This window comes from Ochotona princeps, chromosome 24 (genome assembly GCF_030435755.1).
Source record: "Ochotona princeps isolate mOchPri1 chromosome 24, mOchPri1.hap1, whole genome shotgun sequence".
In the NCBI taxonomy this organism is placed as follows: Eukaryota; Metazoa; Chordata; class Mammalia; order Lagomorpha; family Ochotonidae; genus Ochotona; species Ochotona princeps.
This window is the reverse complement of record NC_080855.1, coordinates 24749211-24771011: the sequence shown is the minus strand read 5'-3', so window position 1 is coordinate 24771011 and position 21801 is coordinate 24749211. Positions and strand designations below refer to the sequence as shown.

General features: G+C 54.7%; 2 protein-coding genes across 2 annotated transcripts; one reads left to right on the top strand and one right to left on the bottom strand.

Annotated features, from left to right (window-relative positions):
* Positions 1 to 1886: 1886 nt before the first annotated feature.
* On the top strand, positions 1887 to 7378 carry QPRT (quinolinate phosphoribosyltransferase). Its single transcript, XM_058681095.1, has 4 exons — positions 1887 to 1899; positions 5977 to 6512; positions 6945 to 7076; positions 7160 to 7378. The coding sequence occupies exons 1-4, from the start codon at positions 1887 to 1889 to the stop codon at positions 7376 to 7378; spliced, it is 900 nt and encodes a 299-aa protein (XP_058537078.1).
* A 6492-nt stretch (positions 7379 to 13870) lies between these two features.
* Positions 13871 to 16346, bottom strand: C24H16orf54 (chromosome 24 C16orf54 homolog). Its single transcript, XM_058680519.1, has 2 exons — positions 16224 to 16346; positions 13871 to 15635 (listed from the first exon to the last, which is right to left on the bottom strand). The coding sequence occupies exon 2, from the start codon at positions 15633 to 15635 to the stop codon at positions 14871 to 14873; it is 765 nt and encodes a 254-aa protein (XP_058536502.1). The 5' UTR covers positions 16224 to 16346; the 3' UTR covers positions 13871 to 14870.
* Positions 16347 to 21801: the final 5455 nt, after the last annotated feature.

Below are 21801 nucleotides of genomic sequence, written 5' to 3'. Positions count from 1 at the left end.
GAAGGGGTGTGGGACAGGCCAGCTCAGGCTATAACACTAGGTGGTTCACATTAGGGCCAGGAATGGGGACTGGCTGGACTGGGCTAGGCTGTAGTACCCAAAGCATGAGCTGGAACTGGGTACAGGCCAAGCTGGGCCAGGCTTCAGCACCTACTTGCAAAGGCCAGTGAGGTGGGCTTGGCCATGGCACCCACCAACATACACAAGACCCCGAAAGAGAGAGGGGTAAGCCCGGTAGGGGCCTGCGTATGAGCTCTTAGGGGGAGAGACAGGCTGGGCTAAGCAACATACCCACTGCTGCACGCATGAGCCACAGTAGATGCAGGCTGGTCAGGCTTTGCCACAACATCTGCTGGCAAATGCTGGGACTGGGGGCAAGTCCTGTCACACTGAACCATAGTACCACCTGGAAGGGGCAAGATATGGGGCTGGGAGTGGGCCTAGTAGGGAAGTTGTAGGCATCCCTCTGATGGGCTGCAGCTCCTACCAGTGAGCAAGAGAAGCAGAGCTGGGGCTGGACCTGGCTGGACAGATGGCAGCACCCACCTGCATACATGCAGACTGGATAGTGAGGTGGGTCAGGCTGAGCTAGGCTGCAACACCCACTAATGTGTACAAGAGGCAAATGGGATGCAAGATAGACTAGACCAGTTTGCAGCATATACCAGCATGCACAGGAAATGAAGCTAGAGACAAGCCTGCTGGGCATTCCTGGGGGTTACTCTGACTGAGCTGCTGTTCCCTCAGGTATGTGTGAGGGCAAAGTGTGTGGTGGGCAGAGATGGGCTGGTCCATAGCATCCACTGGTTTATATATGAGATGGGGCTGGGCACAGAACTGACTGGCGACTCTACCTACCAGTGTGTGTGTAGGTTGATGTGGGTGACAGATTGAGCCAAACCTTGCACTGGCTGGCACACATAGGAGTCAGGTCTGGGATCACGTCTGGCAGGCTTTCTTTGGGGACCAACCCCCAGGTGGACTGCAATGGGATGACGGACTGTCTGACATTGTCTGTAGCAGCAATGTTGGGGCACACTTAAATAGCAGGCTGATGGAATTGTAGCTTCTTATGAAAAAATGTACTGTTGTGACAATAGGGGAAAAATCAGTCAGAGGGTGGACTGGGGGAGGACAATCCCAGACTATACAGAATTGTACGATAAAATTGAAAATTTTAGATGGAAAAAAACAATTTCAAAAGGTTAAAAAAGTGTTTGAGAGCCTGGCATTGTGGCTTAGAAGGTTAAGCTGCCACCTGTGACAATGCCATCCCATATGAGCACAGGTTCGAATCCCAGCTGTTCCACTACTGATTCAGCTCCCTGCTAACATGCCCGGGAAGGCAGCGGAAGATGGCCCAAGTGCTTGGGTCCTTGCTGCCCCTGTGAGACACCTGGATGGGGTTTTAGGCTCGTGGCTTCAGCCTGGCCCAGCTGTGGCTGTTGCAGCCCATCAGACTGAACCAGCAGATGGAAGATCTCTCTCTTTTTGTTTAACTCTGCCTTTCGGAAAATAAATAAAGCAAATAATTTTTTAAAATGTGTTTAGACATCAAAGAGGACGGAAGCAGAACTGAAGCCTCCATTTCAGTTTTCCCACCCAGGAGGCGTGCAGCCCTCACTCAGGGCACAGCCCAGCTCCCCTGTTCCCAGCCTGGTGCTCTGGGCAGAGCCAGGCAGAAACAGGGCTACTGGCTCTCCAAGCCATGGACGTGCCAGGGTCCCCAGGGAGGACAGGGGGAGGGCCCAGCAAGCTGAAAGGCTGACCCTGCCGGCTGGACCAGCCCCTTCCTCTGGCAGCCCCACCCCCGGCTCTGGCCTCAGCCCCACCACTGGGTCAGAGGATCCCAGCAGTGGACACGCCAGCCAGCAGCCCGAGTCATCATGGATGCAGCAGGTACAGGGCCACCTGCTCCCTTGTGCCCCGGCTCCCCCAGCCCCTCTCCTAATCTTGCAGGACCGCCTGTGCCCTGCGCACTCCGGCTATTCTCCTCCCTCTGCCTCCTGCCACCCACGTCACAGTCCCACCCCAGCTCCCCCTGCACCAGGCCTCTCGGCCCTTCTTGCTCCTGCTGTGTTGGGGCCCTGGAGAGCTCCTCTCTGGGGAGGAGAGGGGCTAGAGTGGTTCAGAATAGGGCTGGGCCGAAAGTGGCCTAGGGGCTAGAGGGGCTTGGCGCAGGGACAGCCCTGGACTTTGTTGCTTGTCGACAGCTCAGAGGTGGGGGCAAAGTCTGTTCCTGACTTGCAGTAGGAGGGGGGAGGAGGGGCCGGAGAGGAGGCAGGAGACATGGGGCGGGCACCGGGCTCCGCAATCACCAGCCCCTTCCGTGTGCCCTGCACAGGTCCCTGACGGCTCACAGCTCACCACATTGTCACCTCCCCTCCACTCCCTGTTTGGGGGTCCTCTGGTGGGGCCATGAAGCCTATTTAGCAGGAACAGTGGGGGGGCTGTGTCCCATGCAGGGTGACACGCTGGGCACCTTCCAGTCAGCCTGGTGACTTTCCTTTGGAAATGACCTGGAGTTATATCCCGTTGGGACTGCGGCAACTCCAGCAAGTTACTGACCTCAGGAGCTGTGGTTCCCCCTTTGAAGAATGGATCTTCTGGTTCACTCCCAGAGCTGGGCTGGTCCAGAGCCAGGAGCCAGGAGCTTCTTTCAGGTCTCCCATGTGAGTGCAAAAGCCCAAGGACTTAAACCTTCCTCTGCTACTTTCCCACGCACTTGAGCAAGGAGCTGGTTTGGAAGTTGAGTATCCAAGACTTGAACCGGTGGCCGTGTGGGTTGCCAGCACTGCAGGTGGAGGCTTAAGCTACTATACCACAGCACTGGCCCCTGTGAGAACATAATTTTCAGTAAACAAGTTTCCTTCTTAATATTTCTTATTTGACAGGCAGACAGAGGCAGACAGCTCTCCCGTGCCTCATCCATCCCAAACGCCTGCAGTGGCCGGGGCTGGGCTGCAGCCTGGAGCCTGGCACTCAGTCCAGCTCTGGCTCTCGTGTATATGGCAGGGACCAGCTGCTTGAGCCATCGCCACTGGCTTGCAGGGTCCGCATGGGCGGGAAGCTGGGGTCAGAAATCAGACTCAGAAACTGAACCCAGACACGTGAATGGGGCACATCGGTGTCTTGTCCACTAAACACCCACTCCCCAGATTTGAATTGCAGCAAATGGGGGCTCGCACTGCTTAACATTTATCCATTTTTATTACAAAGTCAGATATACAGAGAGGAGAAGAGACAGAGAGGAAGATCTTCCATCCGATGATTCACTCCCCAAGTGAGCCGCAACGGCCAGTACTGTGCCGATCCGAAGCCGGGAACCAGGAACCTCTCCCACGCGGGTGCAGGGTCCCAAAGCTTTGGGCCGTCCTCGACTGCCTTCCCAGGCCACAAACAGGGAGCTGGATGGGAAGTGGAGCTGCCGGGATTAGAACTGGCACAGGTATGGGATCCCGGTGCGTGCAAGGTGAGGGCTTTAGCTGCTAGTCTACTTCGCTGGGCCTGTTCTCTGGATCTTGAAGTAGAAATGAGTCAAAAGGAAGACAGTTGAACTGTCTGAGGTGTAAGCCAGCAGCCACGGGTCCAGCTGTCAGGGCGGGCTTGGGGGGCTCTTGAACTTGACGTCTGATGCTGACCGCCTGGGTGCGTTGGCTCCCTGAAATGTAAGGAGGGAATGGCTCATGTCGTCGGTCAGTGCGTTGGTCCCTGTGCAAGTGCCCAAGGCCCTGATTTTTCCCAAATGTACCGAGTGGTCTGGCTCATAGAAATGTCTGTCACTCCAATAAGACCCCGCCCCCTTCTCATACAACCAGCCCTGAGAAACCACTGAATTGTGCCTGTCACTCTATATCAATTTGTCTTGTTTCAAAAAAAAATAGTTTATATTTTTATTGGAGAAGCAAATATACAGAGACAAGGAGAGACAGAAGAATCTTCTGTGCGCTAGTCTGCTCCCACAACAGCTGGAGCTAAGCCGATCTGAAGCCAGGAGCCAGGAGCTTCCTCTGGACCTCCCACATGTGTGCAGGGTCCCACGGCCTTGGGCCATCCTCCACTGCTTTCCCAGGCCACAGCCGAATAGGAAGTGGAGCAGCCGGGATACGAACCGGCACCCATATAGGATCCCAGTGGATGCAAGGCGAGAACCACTAGGCTATTGCTCCAGGCCCATCAACTTGCCTTTTTTGGAGTGCATTTCATGCCCAAAACAGTGGAATTTTTCCCCTTTGTTTTAAGATATAGTTATTTGTTTGAAAGACAGGGTTACAACAGAGAGACTGAGACAGCGTCTCTCATCCCACCACTCCTGCCTGCCATCCCTTCAGCTCCTCCTCCCCGGGAAGGCCAGGGCTGTCCACGAGGCTGCAAGTCTTCTTCAAGCCACCAGGTGGCAATGCTGTACCGCGTCGGGGTCCTGTCTGCTGTCCACTGCCCTGGCAGGTCCCTGAGAGCGTCCATTAGCTGCTGCTAAGGAAGGAAGCCCCACCAATACACACACTCCATCCAAACCCTTAGTTTCCGGGGCGAGGACCCGTGGATGCCCCTGAAGAACAGGGCTGCAGTCTCATTGTCCCTGCCCTCTTCCCATGGGCAGTCTGCCCCTGTAGAAATGCCAGCTGACCTTGGCTTTGGGTTTGGAGGAGACCCCCAGGGCCAGAAAGAAGCAGAGGAACCTCCAACCCCGACCCCTAAGTTCACAGGGCTGACTGCCATCAGTTTGCTGTGTGGCAACCCCGGGCCTGGCATGCCCTCTGTGGTCCTCCGCCAGCCCACCACTGGCCCTGGGTAGGTGTCTGGCTCAGGGGTTAAGCTGGGGGCACTCGGAGCCCAGATCAGAGCACCTGGGGTCAGGGGCCAGGGCCCAGGTCTGCTCTCCACGTCTTTTTCCTCTTTTAAATCTTAACTGATTTTACTTGATACAGTTACACAGAGAGTGCTTCCATCTGCTGGTTCAGTCCCAAATGGCCTAAACAGCGAGTTGGGCTGGTCCACATAGGTGCTAGTTCGAGTCCCGGCTGGTCCACTTCCAATCTAGTTCCCTGCTAATGGCCTAGGAAAGCAGTGGAGGATGGCCCAAGTGCTTGGGCCCCTGCACTCACATGGGAGACCAGATGAGGCTCCTAGCTGTGGCCTGGCCTTGTCCCAGCTGTTGCAGCCAATTGGGGAGTGAACCAGCAGATGGAAACTCACTCTCTCTCTCTCTCTCGTCCTGTCTCTTTAACTCTGCCTTTCAAATAAATAGTTTTTTTTAAAATATTCAATAAATCTTTATCGGAAAGTCAGATCACATTTACAGAGACAAAGAAACAGAGGGAAGGACTTTGCATACACTGCTTCACTCCCCAAAAGGTCACAATAGCCAGAGCTGAGCCGACTTGAAGCCAGGAGCTGATTCAGGGTCTCTCACACAGGTGCAGGGTCCCAAGGCTTTGGGCCGTTCTCGACTGCTTTCCCTGGATGGGAAGCAGGGCTGCCGGGATTAGAATTAGTGCCCATATGGGATCCTGGCGCGTTCAAGGTCAGGACTTAAGCCACTAGGCCACCAGACCTGGCCCTGCTTTAATTTTTGATGAGAGAGGTTTTCTCTCCACTGGCACGTAGAAGCCAGAACTCCTGTCTGGTCTCTTGGTGGATGTCAGGGCCCATGTACCTGAGCCCCTGCTGTCCTGGTATGCGCTAGCAGGCAGCTGGGCTGAGAGCCCAGTGGGTTAGAGCTCACCGCCAGGCTCAGGTGTGCAATGTTGGTGTTCCAAGCGATGGCAAGTGCTGTGCCCAACACCTACCCTGGGGTGCTTCATCCTTCCATTTGCTCTGTTGGGCAACCCCATCCGGCCCCCAGAACCACCCTGGGCCCCAGTACCCGCCCCTGGAACACCCGATCTTCTTGCTGATTGGCTGTGGCCAATCCACAGGTTGTCACCATGTATACTGTCCTCCCAGGCTGAAAGGCTTCTGTCTTTTGTCCCCCAGGCCTGCCACTGCTGCTGCCCGCTCCGACACTGGCAGCGCTGGCGAGCAGCTGGCTGCAGGAAGACTGCCCGGGCCTCCACCTCTCAGCCCTGGTCTCGGGGGCATCACCTGCACAGGCAGCACTCTGGGCCAAGTCCCCTGGTGTCCTGGCTGGGCAGCCATTCTTTGAGGCCGTCTTCACCCAGCTCGGCTGCCAGGTCTCCTGGTCCCTGCCTGAGGGGTCGGAGCTGGTGCCTGTGACCAAGGTGGCTGAGGTCCAGGGCCCTGCACACTGCCTGCTGCTGGGAGAACGGGTGGCCCTCAACGTGTTGGCCCGCTGCAGCGGCATTGCCAGTGCAGCCACCACTGCGGTGCGAGTCGCCAGGGCCACCGGCTGGACAGGCCATGTGGCTGGCACGAGGAAGACAACATCGGGCTTCCGGATGGTGGAGAAATACGGGCTGCTGGTGGGCGGGGCGGCCTCCCACCGCTACGACCTGGGAGGGCTGGTGATGGTGAAGGACAACCACATCGTGGCGGCCGGGGACGTGCAGAAGGTACGTGCACCTCCCGGGTGGCACTGGTGGCCGGGGTGGGAGGTGTGCCCAGTACCAGCCTGGGCTCCAGGGCTGCCAGAGCCCTCCAGCCTCAACTGCTCCATGTACAGAACGGGCTACCCCTCCTGCTGTCCAACCCTGGAACAGGTCCCCAGGGGAACCCAGGGCTCATCTTCCTGTCTGGAACATCTTCTCTGAGTCTCATGGAAGTGTCAGACCCAGATTTCAAATGTTGCTGATATCTAACCCTTTTTGCACCCATAAAAGTAATCCCCGAATACATGATTGTACCCCAACAGAAAACATCGCCAGGTGTACTTTCTGCATCAGTCCCAAGTTCATTACCCATTCAGGACCTTTCCAATCCCAGCTCCAGCTGTCCTGCCTGCAGGGGGCCCATGCCAGCCTCAGGACCCCCTCCTATTCCTGCAGGCAGTGCGGGGGGCACGGGGGGTGGCAGACTTTGCCCTGAAGGTCGAGGTGGAGTGCAGCAGCCTGCAGGAGGCCTTGGATGCCGCCCGGGCTGGAGCCGACCTGGTGCTGCTGGATAACTTCCAGCCAGAGGTGAGTCTGGGGCAGGGAGGGCTCTGTGCCCTGGGGTGGGCGCACGGAGAGGGGCTCTCACCCCCCCACCTTGTGTCCTGCAGGAGCTTCATCTCACGGCCGCGGCACTGAAGGCCCAATTCCCAAACATGGCCGTGGAAGCCAGCGGCGGCGTCACACTGGGCAACCTGCATCAGTTCTGTGGGCCCCATGTGGATGTCATCTCCCTGGGGATGCTCACCCAGGCGGCCCCAGCCCTGGACTTCTCCCTCAAGCTGTTTGCTGAGGGGACTGCTCCTGTGCCCCATGCCCGCCGGTCCTGAAACCAAGGGAAGGAATGCCAGCAGCGGTGGGGAGGTGGTGCCCCCAGGGTGACAGTGGCCAACGGGGCATAGTCAGGGTGAGCCTGGGTCGACTCCTGCCCCAGCTGCCCACTGACTTCATTGCTGCGCATGTCAGTTTCCCAGTCTGTAAAATGGGTCTAATAAAGACTCAACCTTTTGGGTCTTTTGGGTGGTCGTGAGCACCTGGCGAGCGGCCTGGTCAGGGTTAGGAGGGGCCACAGGGCCCCCTCCCAGCTGCACAGTACCTCTGCTGAGTCAGGTGTTCATTGCATCAATGGTGCTGTGTGGTCACCATGAGCCAGGCAGCTAAGGTCACAAGAACTACAGCGGCCTGTGCAGGGAGCTCAGGGTGCATGGTAAGAACCCATACCCAATGGCCAGAAAGAACTCTCTAGCACATAAAACAGGACTGATAAGTGATGAGCTGGGGGCCGGCCCTGGGGAGCGGCAGAGACCCCACCCCCACCCCGCGGCAGTGGCTTGCATTGTCTGCTGGCAGCTTTGAAGCCGGGACTGGGGAAGACAGGATGGCTGGGGCACTGACCAGCTCCAGACCACAGAATGGTAGGTCCAAGGCTCTGGACTCGGCTCCAGGAGCAGTTGGAGCTCGGCTGGGTGTGTGGTCAGCATGACTGCAGCTCAGCCAGGATTTGCCATGGGCAGGTGTGGTGGAGGAAGTCAGCATGGCCGTGATGGGGGTGGGGAGACCAGGAGGAGGCTGCTGAAGAGGTCTTGGTGTTGGTGTGACTGGGCATGGCTGGGCATGGGAGAGACAGTGGTGCAGGTGGGGATACTGTGCAGCAAGCAGGAGGGAGATGAACATTTGGGTCTTCCTGGGGCTTATATTCTAGGGTGCAGAAGAGCAAAGAGAAATCACGTAAGGAAAATACTGGTCCTGACATCAAGGACCAGATGTCAGGGGCCAGGGCCACGGTGTAGTGTGCTAAGCCTCACCTGCAGCACCAGCATCTCATATGGGTGCCAGTTTGAGTCCTGGCTGCTCCACTTCCCATCCATCTCCTTGCTAATGGTCTAAGAAGCCAATGGGGGTGACCCAAGTCCTTGGGTCCCTGTAACCATGGGGAAGACCTGGAAGAAGCTCCCGGCTTTGGCTGTAATGGCCATTTGTGGAGTGAGCCAGTGATGGAAGATTTTTCTGTCTCTTCTTCTTTCTGTAAATCTTCCTTTCCAATAAAAATAAATAGGGCCTGGTGTAATGGCTCCATGGGTAAATCCTTGCCTTGCATGTGCCAGGATCCCAAGCAGGCATCGGTTTGTGTCCAGGCTGCTCCCAGATCCCTGCTTGTGGCCTGGGAAAGCAGTAGAAAATGGTCCAAAGCTTTGAGACCCTGAACCCATGTGGGAAACCTGGAAGAAGCTCCTGGCTCCTGGCTTTGGATTGGCTCAGTTCTGGCTGTTGCAGCCATGTGGGGAGTGAGGCAGCGGACAGATCTTTGTCTCTCTTTCTCTCTGTATATCTGCCTTTTTAATATAAATAAATAAATCTTTAAAAACAGATAAAAATAATAAACAAAAATAAATAAATCTTTTGAAAAGAAAAAAAGGAAGGAAAAAGAAAACCACATGTCAAACCCCCTTTTGGTCACCAGAGGGCACTGCAGGCACACAGCTTCCCATCTGCCTTTGTGCTCCCCGCCTGGACTGGGGAGACTAGCAAAGGTGGCTGCAGGTGCTAGGACAACATCTCAGGATGAAAGCTAGGAGGAACTGAAGGCAATCGAAGGCCATCACTGGTCCAGCTTCATCCTCTCATCAGATCCCCATCCTGCCCCAGGACCCCAGTGGGGTACTGAAATTTTCGCAGAGAGCCCTGCAGGTCCACCTGCCAAGGCTTCCTCGGCTGTCAGCCCGTGTTCTTGTCTCCTGCCCCCACGCTGCTGGGCACGACCCCAAGCAGATCTTTGCTGCTGCTCATGTGGTCCCCACCTCTTCCCAGACAGACCCTTTCTGAAGAACCAGGAGCCTCCTTTTCAGACGTGATGCTGGGAGCCCATCAGTCTTTGGGAGAAGAATCTCCCGCCTTTCCGGCTTGCCAACCTTTTGGGAACCCAGCCCACCTGTGGTCTCTGTGTGACGGTGATAATCATGTCCTGCCAGGGAAGACTGGGATTCCGACTGCAATGTGACCGTTTTGTAGCACTTCCCAAGTCATCAAAAGTCTCTGGGCTTGTGTCTCTGGGGCTCAGCTCATGCAGGTGAACACTCACCGGGCTCTGGACTTGGCCGCTGGGGGTACAGATGTGCCCGGAGGGTGTGTGCCCGAGCTGAGCCTGCAGCGCAGACAGCAGCCCCCGCTTCTGAAGGAGACTGCACACTGCTTGGTCCGGTGCTGGTGTTCATACCCCGACCCCACCAGCATCCGCTGTGCCTCCATATTCTCACCAGCACCTGCTATGGCTCACGTTTCTGTAGGGAGCTCCTCTACCGGCTGTGAGGGTGTAACTCATGATGGTTTTATCTTTAATTTTTACGTTATTGATTTGAGCTTCCATCTGCTGGTTCACTTTCCAAGTACCGAAATGGCTAGACCTGAGCTAGGACCAAAGCTGGGAGCCAGAAACTCAATCCTGATCTCTCACGTGGATGACAGAGACCCAGCTTCTTGGGCCTCCCCCGCTGCCTCCCAGGGTATGTGTTAGCAGGAAGCTGGAGTCAAGAACCCAAGTGCCAGGGACTGAACCAAGGCACCTAAGGTAAGACAAGCCTTTGTCATGGCCATAATTTGTTTTGCTTTTCTGTCTTCTTTTATGAAATGTCTGTTGGAGTCCTTTGTCCAGTTTTTTAATTTAATTTTTTCGTGCCATTGAGAGTTTTGAATTCTTTGCACTCGGACTCTGAGCCCTTAGCAGGTGTGTCCCCATAGCCATCACTGCCTCCCTACTCTGGTTGTCTTGACTGGTTGCCAGCTGTTGCATGATATGCTTTGTCGGCACCAGATGTTTGAGTCATCTTGATGAGCTCCAAGGTGGGCCACAGGCAGCCCAGCGCAGTCAGCCCCTCCCAGGGCCAAGGCCAGGCCCTGCCCACGCCTTGGGAGCTGCCAGTCCTTCAAGGCCGCCTGATGGGAAAGGGCACCCTTGGCTCTTCTCACTGGGCCCTTTCCCGGGCCTGGGGTCCTTCTTTCTCCTAGTCCCCTTCCCTTCCCAGCATGCCCCGGTGCACCCCCAGGTTAAACTCACTGTGTCCATGGTCACCTCTCGGTTTAAAATAGAGGTTGATTATATGAAAGGCAGAATGAGAGAGGTCTTCCATCCTCTGGTTCACTCCCTAAATGCCAGTGACAGCCCTGTCTGGGCCAGGCTGAAGCTCCAATACTCTCTGGGTGTCCCATGTGGGTGGCAGGAACCCAAACACTTGAGTCATCTCATCTTCCACTGCTTTCCCAGGCGCATTAGTGGGAAACTGGATCAGAAATGGAGGAGTCGGACCAGCTTTGTGGCACCATGGGATAAGCTGTGACTTGCAACACTGCATCTCATAAGAGCGTCGATTCAAGTTCCTGGCTGCTCCACTTCCCATCCAGCTTCCTGCTTGTGGCCTGGGAGAGCAATGCGGACAGTCCAAGTCCTTGGCACTCTGTACCCACATGGGAGACTCAGAGGAGGCTCCTGGCTTTTGAACAACTCAGCTCCATTTCTCATCAGCTTTTTAAATTCCCTTCCTGTGTATGCACACACACATACGCACACATGTTCCCATACTCACTCTCACTTGTCACCTCACTGGCAGACAGCAGAGCCTGTTCACAGTTTGTCACCTGCCCAGGAGTGCTCACCTCCACCCTTACCTGTCTCTCTTGCCCTGAGTTTGTGTGGGGTGGACTCAGCACAGAGAAGATGAATGCCCTGTGGCCTGTGCCAGGCCCTGGTTCCTCATCTCTCCCTATCAGCTGGGCTTCTTTCTTTCTTTCATATTTATTTTGATTGGAAAGTCAGATATACAGAGAAGAGGAAAGACAGAGAGGAAGATCTTCCATCTGCTGGTTCACTCCCCAAGTGAGCCGCAACAGCTGGAGCTGAGCCAATCCGAAGCCAGGAGCCTCTTCCGGGTCTCCCACGCGGGTGCAGGGTCCCAAGGCTTTGGGCCGTCCTCAACTGCTCTCCCAGACCACAAGCAGGGAGCTGGATGGGAAGTGGAGCTGCCGGGGTTAGAACTGGAGCCCATATGCGATCCCGGCGCGTTCAAGACAAGGACTTTAACCGCTACACTATCACACTGGGCCCCTTCAGCTGGGTTTCTTGTGACAGCCTTGACAGGTGAGGACCCCCTGTGATGTGTGGTTACACCTGGAGGGAGCAGGCAAGCTGGGAAGGTTCTAAAACACTGAGGGACGGTGGAGGAGGGGCATGGCACAGCAATGTCGGCTTCCTTGGAGCCCTTCCAGTTGCCCCCATGCAGAGCACTGAGTCTGCACGCTTCTGGGCTTGATGGCATAAGTTCCTGTGGTCCTGCTCCCTGCAGCCAGAAGCATCCCTTACGTCACAGGGCCCACGGTGTGTTCCATCAGGAGCCTGGTCAGAGGCTGCCAGGGAAGGATTCCCTAGGAAGTGAAAGTGACCTCGACTTGAAGCCCTGAGGGTAAGGATTAGCCAAGAACAGGTGTAGGGAGGAAGACTGTTCCAGGGAGGGAGCCATGTATGTGAAGGTGACTACAGGAAAAGAAGCAGTTGGGCACAGCTTGGGGCGTAGGTGCTGGTTCATTCCCCCGGATGGCTGCAGTGACCAGGGCTGGGCCAGGCTGAAGCCCGGAGCCTGGATCTCCATCTGGGTCTCCCACGTGGACTGTCATCTACTGCCTTTGCAGGTGCAGGGCAAGTAGTGTCTCAACTGGTTGTGCTGCAACACCGGCCCCACTGATGGGTTTTAACTGGAGAAAAGCGGCATTCATGCAGTTAACTCAGTGGGTTTCATCCACGCAGCTAACGCAGTGGGCTTCTTTCACGTGGTTGGCGTTCATCTACGCAGCTAGCGCAGTGGGATTCATTCACGCAGCTAGCGTTCATGCACACAGTTAGAGTAGTGGCCAAGGTGGAGTTCTGCCTCTCTTGTGTGCGGGAGCCCTCCCAGTTCCCCCTGGGATGGGCAGTGAAAGCACAGTCACCTGTTTCTGAGCAGCTGCACCTGTCTGTCACCAACAGGTGTGGAGATGCTCTCGCAAGCTGTGTGGAGTTGCAAAGCCTTCTAGGCATTGTCAGCTGACTGGGTGCAGGGGCCGTGGGCACAGAAGGCCGCTCTGGGACAGTGCAGGAGTAGGGACAGGAGCACAGCTGGAGTGGGCAAAGGAGAGGTGCGGCGTCGTGGGCTCAGGGGCAGGGCAGGAAGGAGCGAGGTTGGAGAGTCAATGGGGAGGGAGTCACGTATCACTTGCAGGTGGAGGAACAGCCAATTGAGTCGCGCCAGCCCCCCAATGCATGGGCTCTCGGTTGTATTTGAGGCGATTCTGGAAGCAGTAATGAACTCTGTCTGAAGGATACATTCCTCCACTTACCCAGCCACTCACGCACACATACGCCTGCTTGTTCCTCCCTATCCAGCTACCACACCATGCATCTGCTCATCTGTCCACCCAACCATGTTTCATTATATAACCTCTCCAAACGTCACAGCCAGAAGAACATCTCCAACTTTCAGTTCTCTCGTACACAGAAAGAGCCAGGGGGTACAGGAGTCACTTCCCCAAGGCCTCCAAGGAAACAGGCGGTCCAGGCAGGTGGCAAGCCAGAGATATGCCCGTAGCATCCCACTCACCCCTCACTGTCTCTCTGGAACGCTTGACTCAGAGACACGTGCTCTCCAAACACTTGTCCCCGTCTGGTCCCCACAGCCAGTCCCACCAGCTGCAGGGACGGTCGCCCAGGAGTGATGGGGAGTTGCCGGGAGCCCCATCTGTGCCTTGAGTTTGTTTTGTATCTGTCTTATCTTGTCTCTACCTGAAGCCCCCCCGGCTCAGTCACATGCCACTCATGCACAGGGGACCCTTGCACTTGGGTCTACCACTTGGGTGACTTGCCAGTCATCGTGACGTGCCAGACAAAGAGCAGAGCCGGGGGAGGAAGGAGTCAGTGGCTCTAGCAGGGGAACAAAGTCCACTTTGAAAGCAGGTCATTGTTGACCTTGTCTTTGTTTCCTTGTTTTACCTTCTACTCAGGGTGGGTGAGACTGGTGTTCCATTTAGAGAAGTCATACAACACAGGTTCCTTTATTTACAGTTCATGCAGTAAGCAAACAGTAGCCCATTTAGAGAAAAGCATACAGAAAATACACTTCAGGGTGCAAAGGGGGGACTCTGACACAAGTCCTAGCACGTAGGACCGAAATGTGGACAATCTGTCTGCTAGGGAATGGAAACTTCGTGGGCCTACCCCACCCTACCTCCTCCACTAGGGGGCAGGGGTCTGCTGAAAGAGAGGGCAGGGCGGACCAAGAGCACTGGGCTCTACTTTCTTTAAAAATGTTTTCCAGGTAATTTTTATTTTCCTTTATTTTTATTGGAAAGGCAGATCAGATTTACAGAGAGGAAAACCAGAGAGATCTTTCATTCACTGGTTCACTTCCCAAATGGCCACAATGGCCGGAGCTGAGCTAATCCGATGCCAAGTGGAGCAGCCAGGACACGAACTGGCACCCATATGGGATCCCGGCGCTTGCAGGGAGAGGATTAGCCAGTTGCGCTATAGCCAGGCTGGGCTCCATTTCTTAGCGGGTGAAGCTTTATAGGGAAGCCTGTCTTGGGGTACCTCTGCCTCTGTGGACAACTGTTGCCTGGGAGAGCAGGAAGGCGGTCGTGGTCACACTTTGGGACCCTTCTTGGGCTGGGTCAATGGCTCTCTCTTACATCCCACACAGCTTTCCCAGGCCAAGGTCTTCCTCAGCGCTGGCACAGGAGCCTGACAGGCTCTGACCCCCGCCTGCAGGGAAGGGAGGCCCCTCCCTGCCACGGTCGAGCAAGCACCTCCTCAGTGCCCCAGGAAGTCAAGGTCAGCAGTGGTTTTGGTTTTGTGGTGACCCCTCCTTAGCCCAGGTTGGTCTTATCTCTGTATTTTCCTGGGGGACCGCCTGGGAACAGGGAGGTCAGCTGAGTCGTGGGCTTCTGGGAAGCTGAGATGCCGCCAGCCCCTGACGGCTCAGCTGACCCTTGGCGTCCCCACCCATTGCAGTCCTGGGTGACGATTAATCATGACCTCTGGTGGAAGCAGTCAGCTTGGTGCTCCTTCTTGCCCACCTGTTACCTGGAGTTCTTTCCCTAGATGCCATCTTCTGGCCCACTGCCAGTTCGAGCCTGCAGCCAGGGTGGTGGAGCCTGCTCACTGTCCAGACCCAGGGAAGGAGCTGAGGTCCAGCCAGAGAGAGGCCAGGAAGGGCATGGTCTATCCGTGAGGTGGGCTTAGGGCTGCCCTGTGGCTGGGACCTTGAGTCTTGGAGTGCCCCTGAGGCAGGGTGTCTGGGGGGCTCAGAATCCCACGCTGCTGGTCCGACCTTCTCGCCTCCAGAAGGCTGATATCTGCTCCAGTGTGACCCGGGGCTGCAGGCTCCAGTCGGGCTCAGGGCTCCCGGGTCGTGGCCTCCAGGGCTGGGGGCCGCCACCCCTCGGGGCCGGTGGGGATGGCAGTGGAGGCGATGGCCGCGGGGCAGGCGATGGCCGCGGAGCCGGCGATGGCCGCGGAGCCGGCGATGGCCGCAGCTCCGGCTCCGGCTCCGACCAGCGCACCAGGCCCGCTTGGTGGGGTCTCTCCTCCCATGGGTGAGACCCCCAGAAGGTGCAGGGGGCCGGGACGGTAGGAGCGGTCGTCATGGACAGCAAGGAACTGGGAGCAACGGAGTGCGATGCCAGAGGGGCGGGGGGCGCCGTGGCCCGGGCCTCCAAGGTGCCCCCCGGGGTGGGCGGGTCAACCGCCCGATCAGTCAGCAGCGGCATCGCGGAGCCGTACCAGTCCTCGGAACGCTCCCTGGCCGAGCTGGGGGGCTCGATCCACAGCTCTCCGCCCGGGCGCCACACCAGCGTGGGCGAGTCGGGGCCGGGGGCTCGGTGCAGCGAGCGGCGGAACAGGCGTTCGGCCAGCACGGCTGTGGTCACCAGGAAGAAGGCGGCCAGGGAGGCCAGGGCCAGCATGATGGGAATGCAGGGCCCGCATGGCAGTGAGGGCCACAGGACGGCTGCCTCGGGCTCAGCGGGCATCTCCGTTTGCCCGGAGGGCTGCTGTGCAGTCGAAGGCATCTGGGGGAAGGAGATGGGGCCCAGGCGGGGAGAAAAGCTGGTGAGGTGGGGGCTGGTCTGGTCCAATCCAGAGGGGTGGAGGTGTCCCAGAAAGCTGGAGGCAGACAGGGGCCGCAGAGATTTGGACTATGGTTCAAGGACAAGGGACCCAGGAGCCAGTAAGGTGTTGGGGGGCAGAGCTCCTCCTCTAGACCCACTTCCCTCACACCAACTCCAAGCCCCAGGGTTTCTTTCCTCCCGTCCCAAGCCCCCTTGCTTCCTGCTGCGACTTGGGGAGGAAGTGGAGAAAGAGGAAATGAAAACAATTTTTCCTCTCAGGCCTTTGTGGGGGCTCCCCCAGTGGGAGCTCCTTATACCCCCAAATACTGGGGGGTGGCCCCGTTTCTGGAGGCTCCACGTAACTGGTCACCATGTCCATCGGTAGCAGCTGCCAGGCCTGCACCTCTTAACCCTCCCGCTGTGCCCTGGCCTTGACCCGCCTCTGTCTTTCTTGCCTGTCCCTGCCCAGCCTGTAGCTGTGTTCCCCACACCCTCCATCTCCCCCATCCCCTCATCTCCCCATCCACAGGGCCCTCCTGCGACCCTCACCTCCCAGCAGATCAGTGCCACACTCCGCGCTGTCTTTCTTTCTGAGTCGCCCTGCCCTGTGCATGCTGGGAGGCGCAGGGCCTTGGTCTGCCCAGCACCCAAAAGGCGGAAGGGAGGACACCACCTGTTGCCAAGCAACTGCGCCCACTGCCCCGTCCCCTGGAGCGTCTCCAGGGCGACCTGGGGGGATGTGGTCACTGTGGTGAGGACATATTTCCTGGGGAGGGTGGAGCCTGTGGGCTTGGCCTCACCCTTAGCCACCCTAGGACCCAGAATGTTCTCCCCTTCCCCCATGCCCAAAAGAGAGAGGACCGAGAACCCATTCCAGCCCCAGAGGACCCACTGCCTCCTGCAGGATGCCTGAGCCCCCCTGCTCCTGTAGGAACCAGCACCTTCACACTGAGACCCCGCCCTAGAACTCCTTGTCCCTTCAGAACACTTAACCCCACGGTGGTTGAAAAGTTCAAGGGCACTTCAAATAATTCATGGGAAAATGAAATGAAAAGAAGCATTGGTGGGATTGGTGTTGTGGTCTGTGGGTTAAGCTGCAGCTTGCAGTGCCTGCATTCCATATAGGCTTTGGGTTCCAGACTTGAGAGTTTTTGTCCTGGCTGCTACACTGTTCTAGTGCCTGGCATTTGTGCCTAGGAAAGCAGCAGAGAATGGCTCAAGGTTTGGGCCCCTGCACCCACACAGGAGACCCGGAAGAAATTCCTGGCTGCAGGTTCCAGCCTGACTCAGCTCTGGCTGCTGTGGCCACCTGTGGAGTGGACCAGCAGACAAAAGACCTCTCTGTGTCTCATCCTCCTCACCCCTTGTAACTATGCCTTTCAAGTAAAATAAATACATCTTTTATTTTTAAAAATTAATTTTGCAGACAGAAGGAACGGCAGAGAGAAAGAGCTTGCATTCTCTGGTTCACTCCCCAGATGGCCATAACCGGTACAGGGTCTCAAGTCCTTGGGCCATCCTCCATTGGTTTCCCAAGCCACGAGCAGAAAGCAGGATGGGAAGTGGAGCAGCTGGGACATGAACTGGCGCCCCTTTGGGATGCAGGAGCTTGTAGGTGGATGGTTAGCCAGTTGGGTCATCGAACTGACCCCCAACAAGTAACCTTCTTTTAAAAAAGAAATGGATGCCTTGCTTTTCAACCACACACATTCTCCGTGAAGTTTTAGAAGATTCTCTGTGCGTGACTTTCCGTTTTTTTGTTTTTTTTTTTTTGGCACCAAAACTAACTTACAGTTGAATTACATTTTTTGTGAACTTTCTGAAGGCCCCACATACCTGCCAGGTAAGGCTTGAGTAGCAAGGACATCAGTCCATTGGTGAGGGTCCGGGGCATGGAGAAGGCCCGGGCCGGGCTCCAAGCCCCCACCATCAGTGGGAGCTGTTCTTAAGGCCAGCTGCTGCAACTCCGGGGAGGCTGGGTGCGGAGTGTAATGACATGTCCTCAGTGCCTGGAATCCAGAAACCTTCCAGAAATGATCTAGTTTGACTCATTTAGCAGCAGATGACAAATAAGAGGCTTAAAGAAAGAAAATGTGCCTGAGGTCACACTACCCACTTGTGTGTGTGCATGCGCGCACAGGCACATGTATGTGTGTATGCATGGGAGGGGGAGCAGAATGATAAAAAACCAGGTCGAGCAAGCTGCTGGCATGCCACACAGCTCGTAACAGGCCTGCATACCCTTTTAGCAAAATGACCGCCATCTAACGTGCCTGTAAAAATAGGCTGACACACTTAGAGTCTGGAAAAAAAAAAAAGATGGTCACAGGACAGCCTGACTCAGCTTTGTCCCGGTGGCTTCCAGGAAGAGCAAGAAGGAGGGCAGGCTGCAGGCTGCGAGGGAGCCCTGAGGCTGCCAAGCCCCAGGATGCACATGGACCCCTTATGGGAATACAGCCTTACAATAGAGCCTGCTGTGCTACCACAGGCCAAATGTGCACCTGGCAGTAGTTCTATGTGGTTTTACTATAAAAGGACACGTTTGATTTTTTTTTTCTTAAAGATTTATTTATATTTATTGGCAAGGCAGATTTATAGAGAGGAGAAAATACAGAGAGAGAGGTCTTTGGTCTGCTGATTCACATTTCAAGTAGCTGCAGTGGCCGGAGCTGAGACAATCCAAAGCCAGGAGCTTCTTCCGGGTCCCCCATGCAGGTAGAGGATCCTAAGACTGCGGGCCGTCCTTCACTCTTTTCCCAGGCCACAAGCAGGGAGCTGGATGGGAAGTGGAGCCACCACAATACCAACCAGCTCTCATATGGGATCCCAGCACATGCAAGGTGATGATTTAGCTACTGAGACATTGTGCTGGGCCCCACAAGCTTATAGTTTTCCTGATTAAAATGTTTCTTTAAGAAATCAACAAAATTGGGGGCCAGCACCATAGCGCTGCAAGCTAATCCTCCACTTACAGAACCAGCATTCCATATGGTAGTCCCAGCTTCTCCACTTGCCACACAGCTCCCTGCTTATGACTTTGGAAAGCAGTGGAGGATAATCCAAGGCCTTGAGTCTCTGAACCCATGTGGGAGATCTGGGAGAAACTCCTGGATCCTGACTTTGGATTGGTGGTAGAGACCAGCTCCAGCTGAGTTCGGAGCTTGAGAAGGGTGTGTGGACTCGGCAGAAAGAAGAGACACAGATACTGTTACTGGGTGCCCTCTGCCAATAGATCAAGAAGCTGTCCCTTTTTAATTTACCCAGCCACATCACAAGCTTCTGCACAAACATTTAATTGTTCTATTTTTACTTCATGATAAAGGGGGCATGCAGACATTTGGTCATTGTGTTTGTTACTTCATGGTTAAACAGGTGCCTCTAAAGATAATTCTGCAAAATACTGTATTCATATTCTTCGAAGCAAGCCGTTGTTCATTCTTCAGTAGTAGCCATGGAGCAACAGCCAGGACTCCAAGGCCAAGGCACATGTGATTACCTGCTAATCAGTAATATATTCCTACTACATTTCTATTTCTACAATTTACCCATCACATAATGGGAAAAATATGTCACAAGGGAAAAAAACATAAAGATCCAAGACAAAAGTTACAAATTCCCCTACAATTACACCCCCTACAGCCCCATAAGCAAGCAAACAATAATTAAAAGCATATCTATTAATAAAAGCATCCTAAAATTCCTCTAGCCAAAAATCATAAAAACGACTAAAACAGATACATTCTCCATGCTTCAAAGAGTTTCAAGGACAGTCTAGCCTTTAAGATCACAGTAACTGTATTTATCACCATAGCAGTTTCAGCTCATACTCCCATCACTTTTTAATTTTTAGGGTACTTACCAAGCCTTTTCCCATAAGCCACACTACACATCTGGGCCAGATTCCAAGTCCCTGACAATTTTTCAGCCTTTATCTTTATGGATGTACCTGGCACTAGGAGGAAGTGCAAGTTGACCGATTTTTTTTTTTTTTTAAGAGGCAGAGAGAGATCTGCCCTCCTACTTCCAGCTGAAGCTGAGATCTGGGAACCTAAACTAGGTGCCCCTACATGGCAAGAAAGAACCCAGTGGCTGGAGCCATCACCGCTGCTTCCCGGAGGGAAATGTACCTGCAGGAGCTGGAATCAGGAGATGGAGCAGAATTCCAGTGGGGGCCACAAGTACCTTAAGTGGTGTCTTCATAGGTGACCAGGCACAAAGCTAGCTGCAGGGTAGCCAATTCTTCAGAAAAAAAACATTTATTTGAAAGGCAGATTTTACAGCGAGAGAGATCCTCCTTCCACTGATTCACTTCCCAAATGGCCACAGTAGCTGGAACTGAGTCAGGACCTTCTGGGTCTTCCATGTGGATGCAGGGTCCCAAGGTTTTCCCAGACCACCAGCATGGAGCTGGATTGAAAAATGGAGTGACTGGGACTTGAATCTAAGCCCACATGAGATGCCATTACTGCAGGCAGAGGATTACCTTGCTGAACCGCTGTTAGCACCAAGTAGCTACATTTACAATTAAGTTCTTCCACCTGCCCTGCTGCTGTGCCTGGAACTCACCCTGCAGCAATGAGACCTCCTGCACCTCCTTCTTCTGAACTGCGAAGGGCCACTGCTGTAGCATATCAGGCCAACCCTCTGCCCCTGGTGTCAGTATCCCATAGGGGCACGGATTCTAGTCCCAGCTGCTCCACTTCTGGTCCAACTCCTTACTTGTGGCCTAGGGAAGCAGCAAAAGATGGTTCGGTTTGAGTCTCTGCTGCTGTATTTCCAATCCAAGCAGATGACAGATGGTCTGAGGGCTTGGGCCTCCTGCCACCCAGGTGGACTTCCTGGCTCCTGGCTTCAGCCTTGTCCTTAGTCTGTTGCAAAACGAGTAGACATGAAGAGTGCTGATCAAAAGACAAGATACAGATTCAGATGCATACTCTAATCAGTAAAGTTGAGAAGCACCAAGGAAGATAGAATACGTGATTCTGGCTTTTGGTGGAGCTGTACTAGGCCTTCATTGGTCAACAGAGTAGCTGATAAAGCAGGGAGAGAAGAAAATGCAGTGCTGGGACTGGATCCTTTAGCTTTATAACTAAAACATTGGCCTTTTGCGCAGCAGTGAACATGCCATTGGGTGGCCCAAGGGGCCTGCGCTCAAGTCCCAGATGTTGATTTTAACTCCCGCTAATGTGTCCCCTAGGAGGCAGCAGCTCATGTACCTGGGTCCCTCCCCTCCAGGTTGGAGAGCTGGATGGTACTCCGGGCTCCAGGCCCTGACTGGCGCAGGCAGGAGGGGAGTGTACCAGTAGATGGTACACACATTCTCTCTCTCTGTGCATCTTTCTCCTTCTGACATTCGTTCAAATAAAATGAAAATAAAACAACAATAAATCACAAGGAATTATGAAGAATTTTCTGTTGGATGGTGCCGCTCATCAGGACTGGAAGCGTTGTGTTTCCTTGTGCCTGCTGGAGTTGCACAGGGACACCTCAGCGCCCACTAGACTATTCTGAGCTTTACTCCCGCTGATTCTCCAAGCCACAGCCCTGCTAAGACATTAAGACGTCGATAGAGCCGTCACCATTTGTTTCTTTCCTTCTTGTTGTGTTTCAAGAGGAGGAACCAGAGAGGTGCATCTACTTGGCCAAGGCATCCAGCACACAGCTGCTGGACTCCAGCCGGCCTGTGCCTGGGACCAGCACACCACACCGCTTCGGTCAGCCTGCCTTTTCTTACCTCTTTCTCTCTCATCTTTCCTTTTTAAATTATTTAATTAATGGAGAATTTATATATATATTTTAACAACTCAGACGATGCGACCTGTAATCTTGTGAACATTTGATCTGTTACTTTTTATCACCCACAGACTTGATAAGGGTCTGGTGCTGAACTTAACGGCGAGTTCCTCTGCATTCTATTTTTCTCTGAGGTTAACCAACCCTCGCCTTTTCTGTTCACTTTGAACAAACTGACTGCTGACAACAAGAGGAGCATCAAGGAAATGGTCCATACAGCTAGAGAGATAATTCTCTTGCTTAAAAAAAAGATTTATTTATTAGAAAAGCAGACACATAGAAAGATCTTTCGTCTCTTGGTTCACTCCCCAAGTAGCCTCAAAAGACTGGAGCT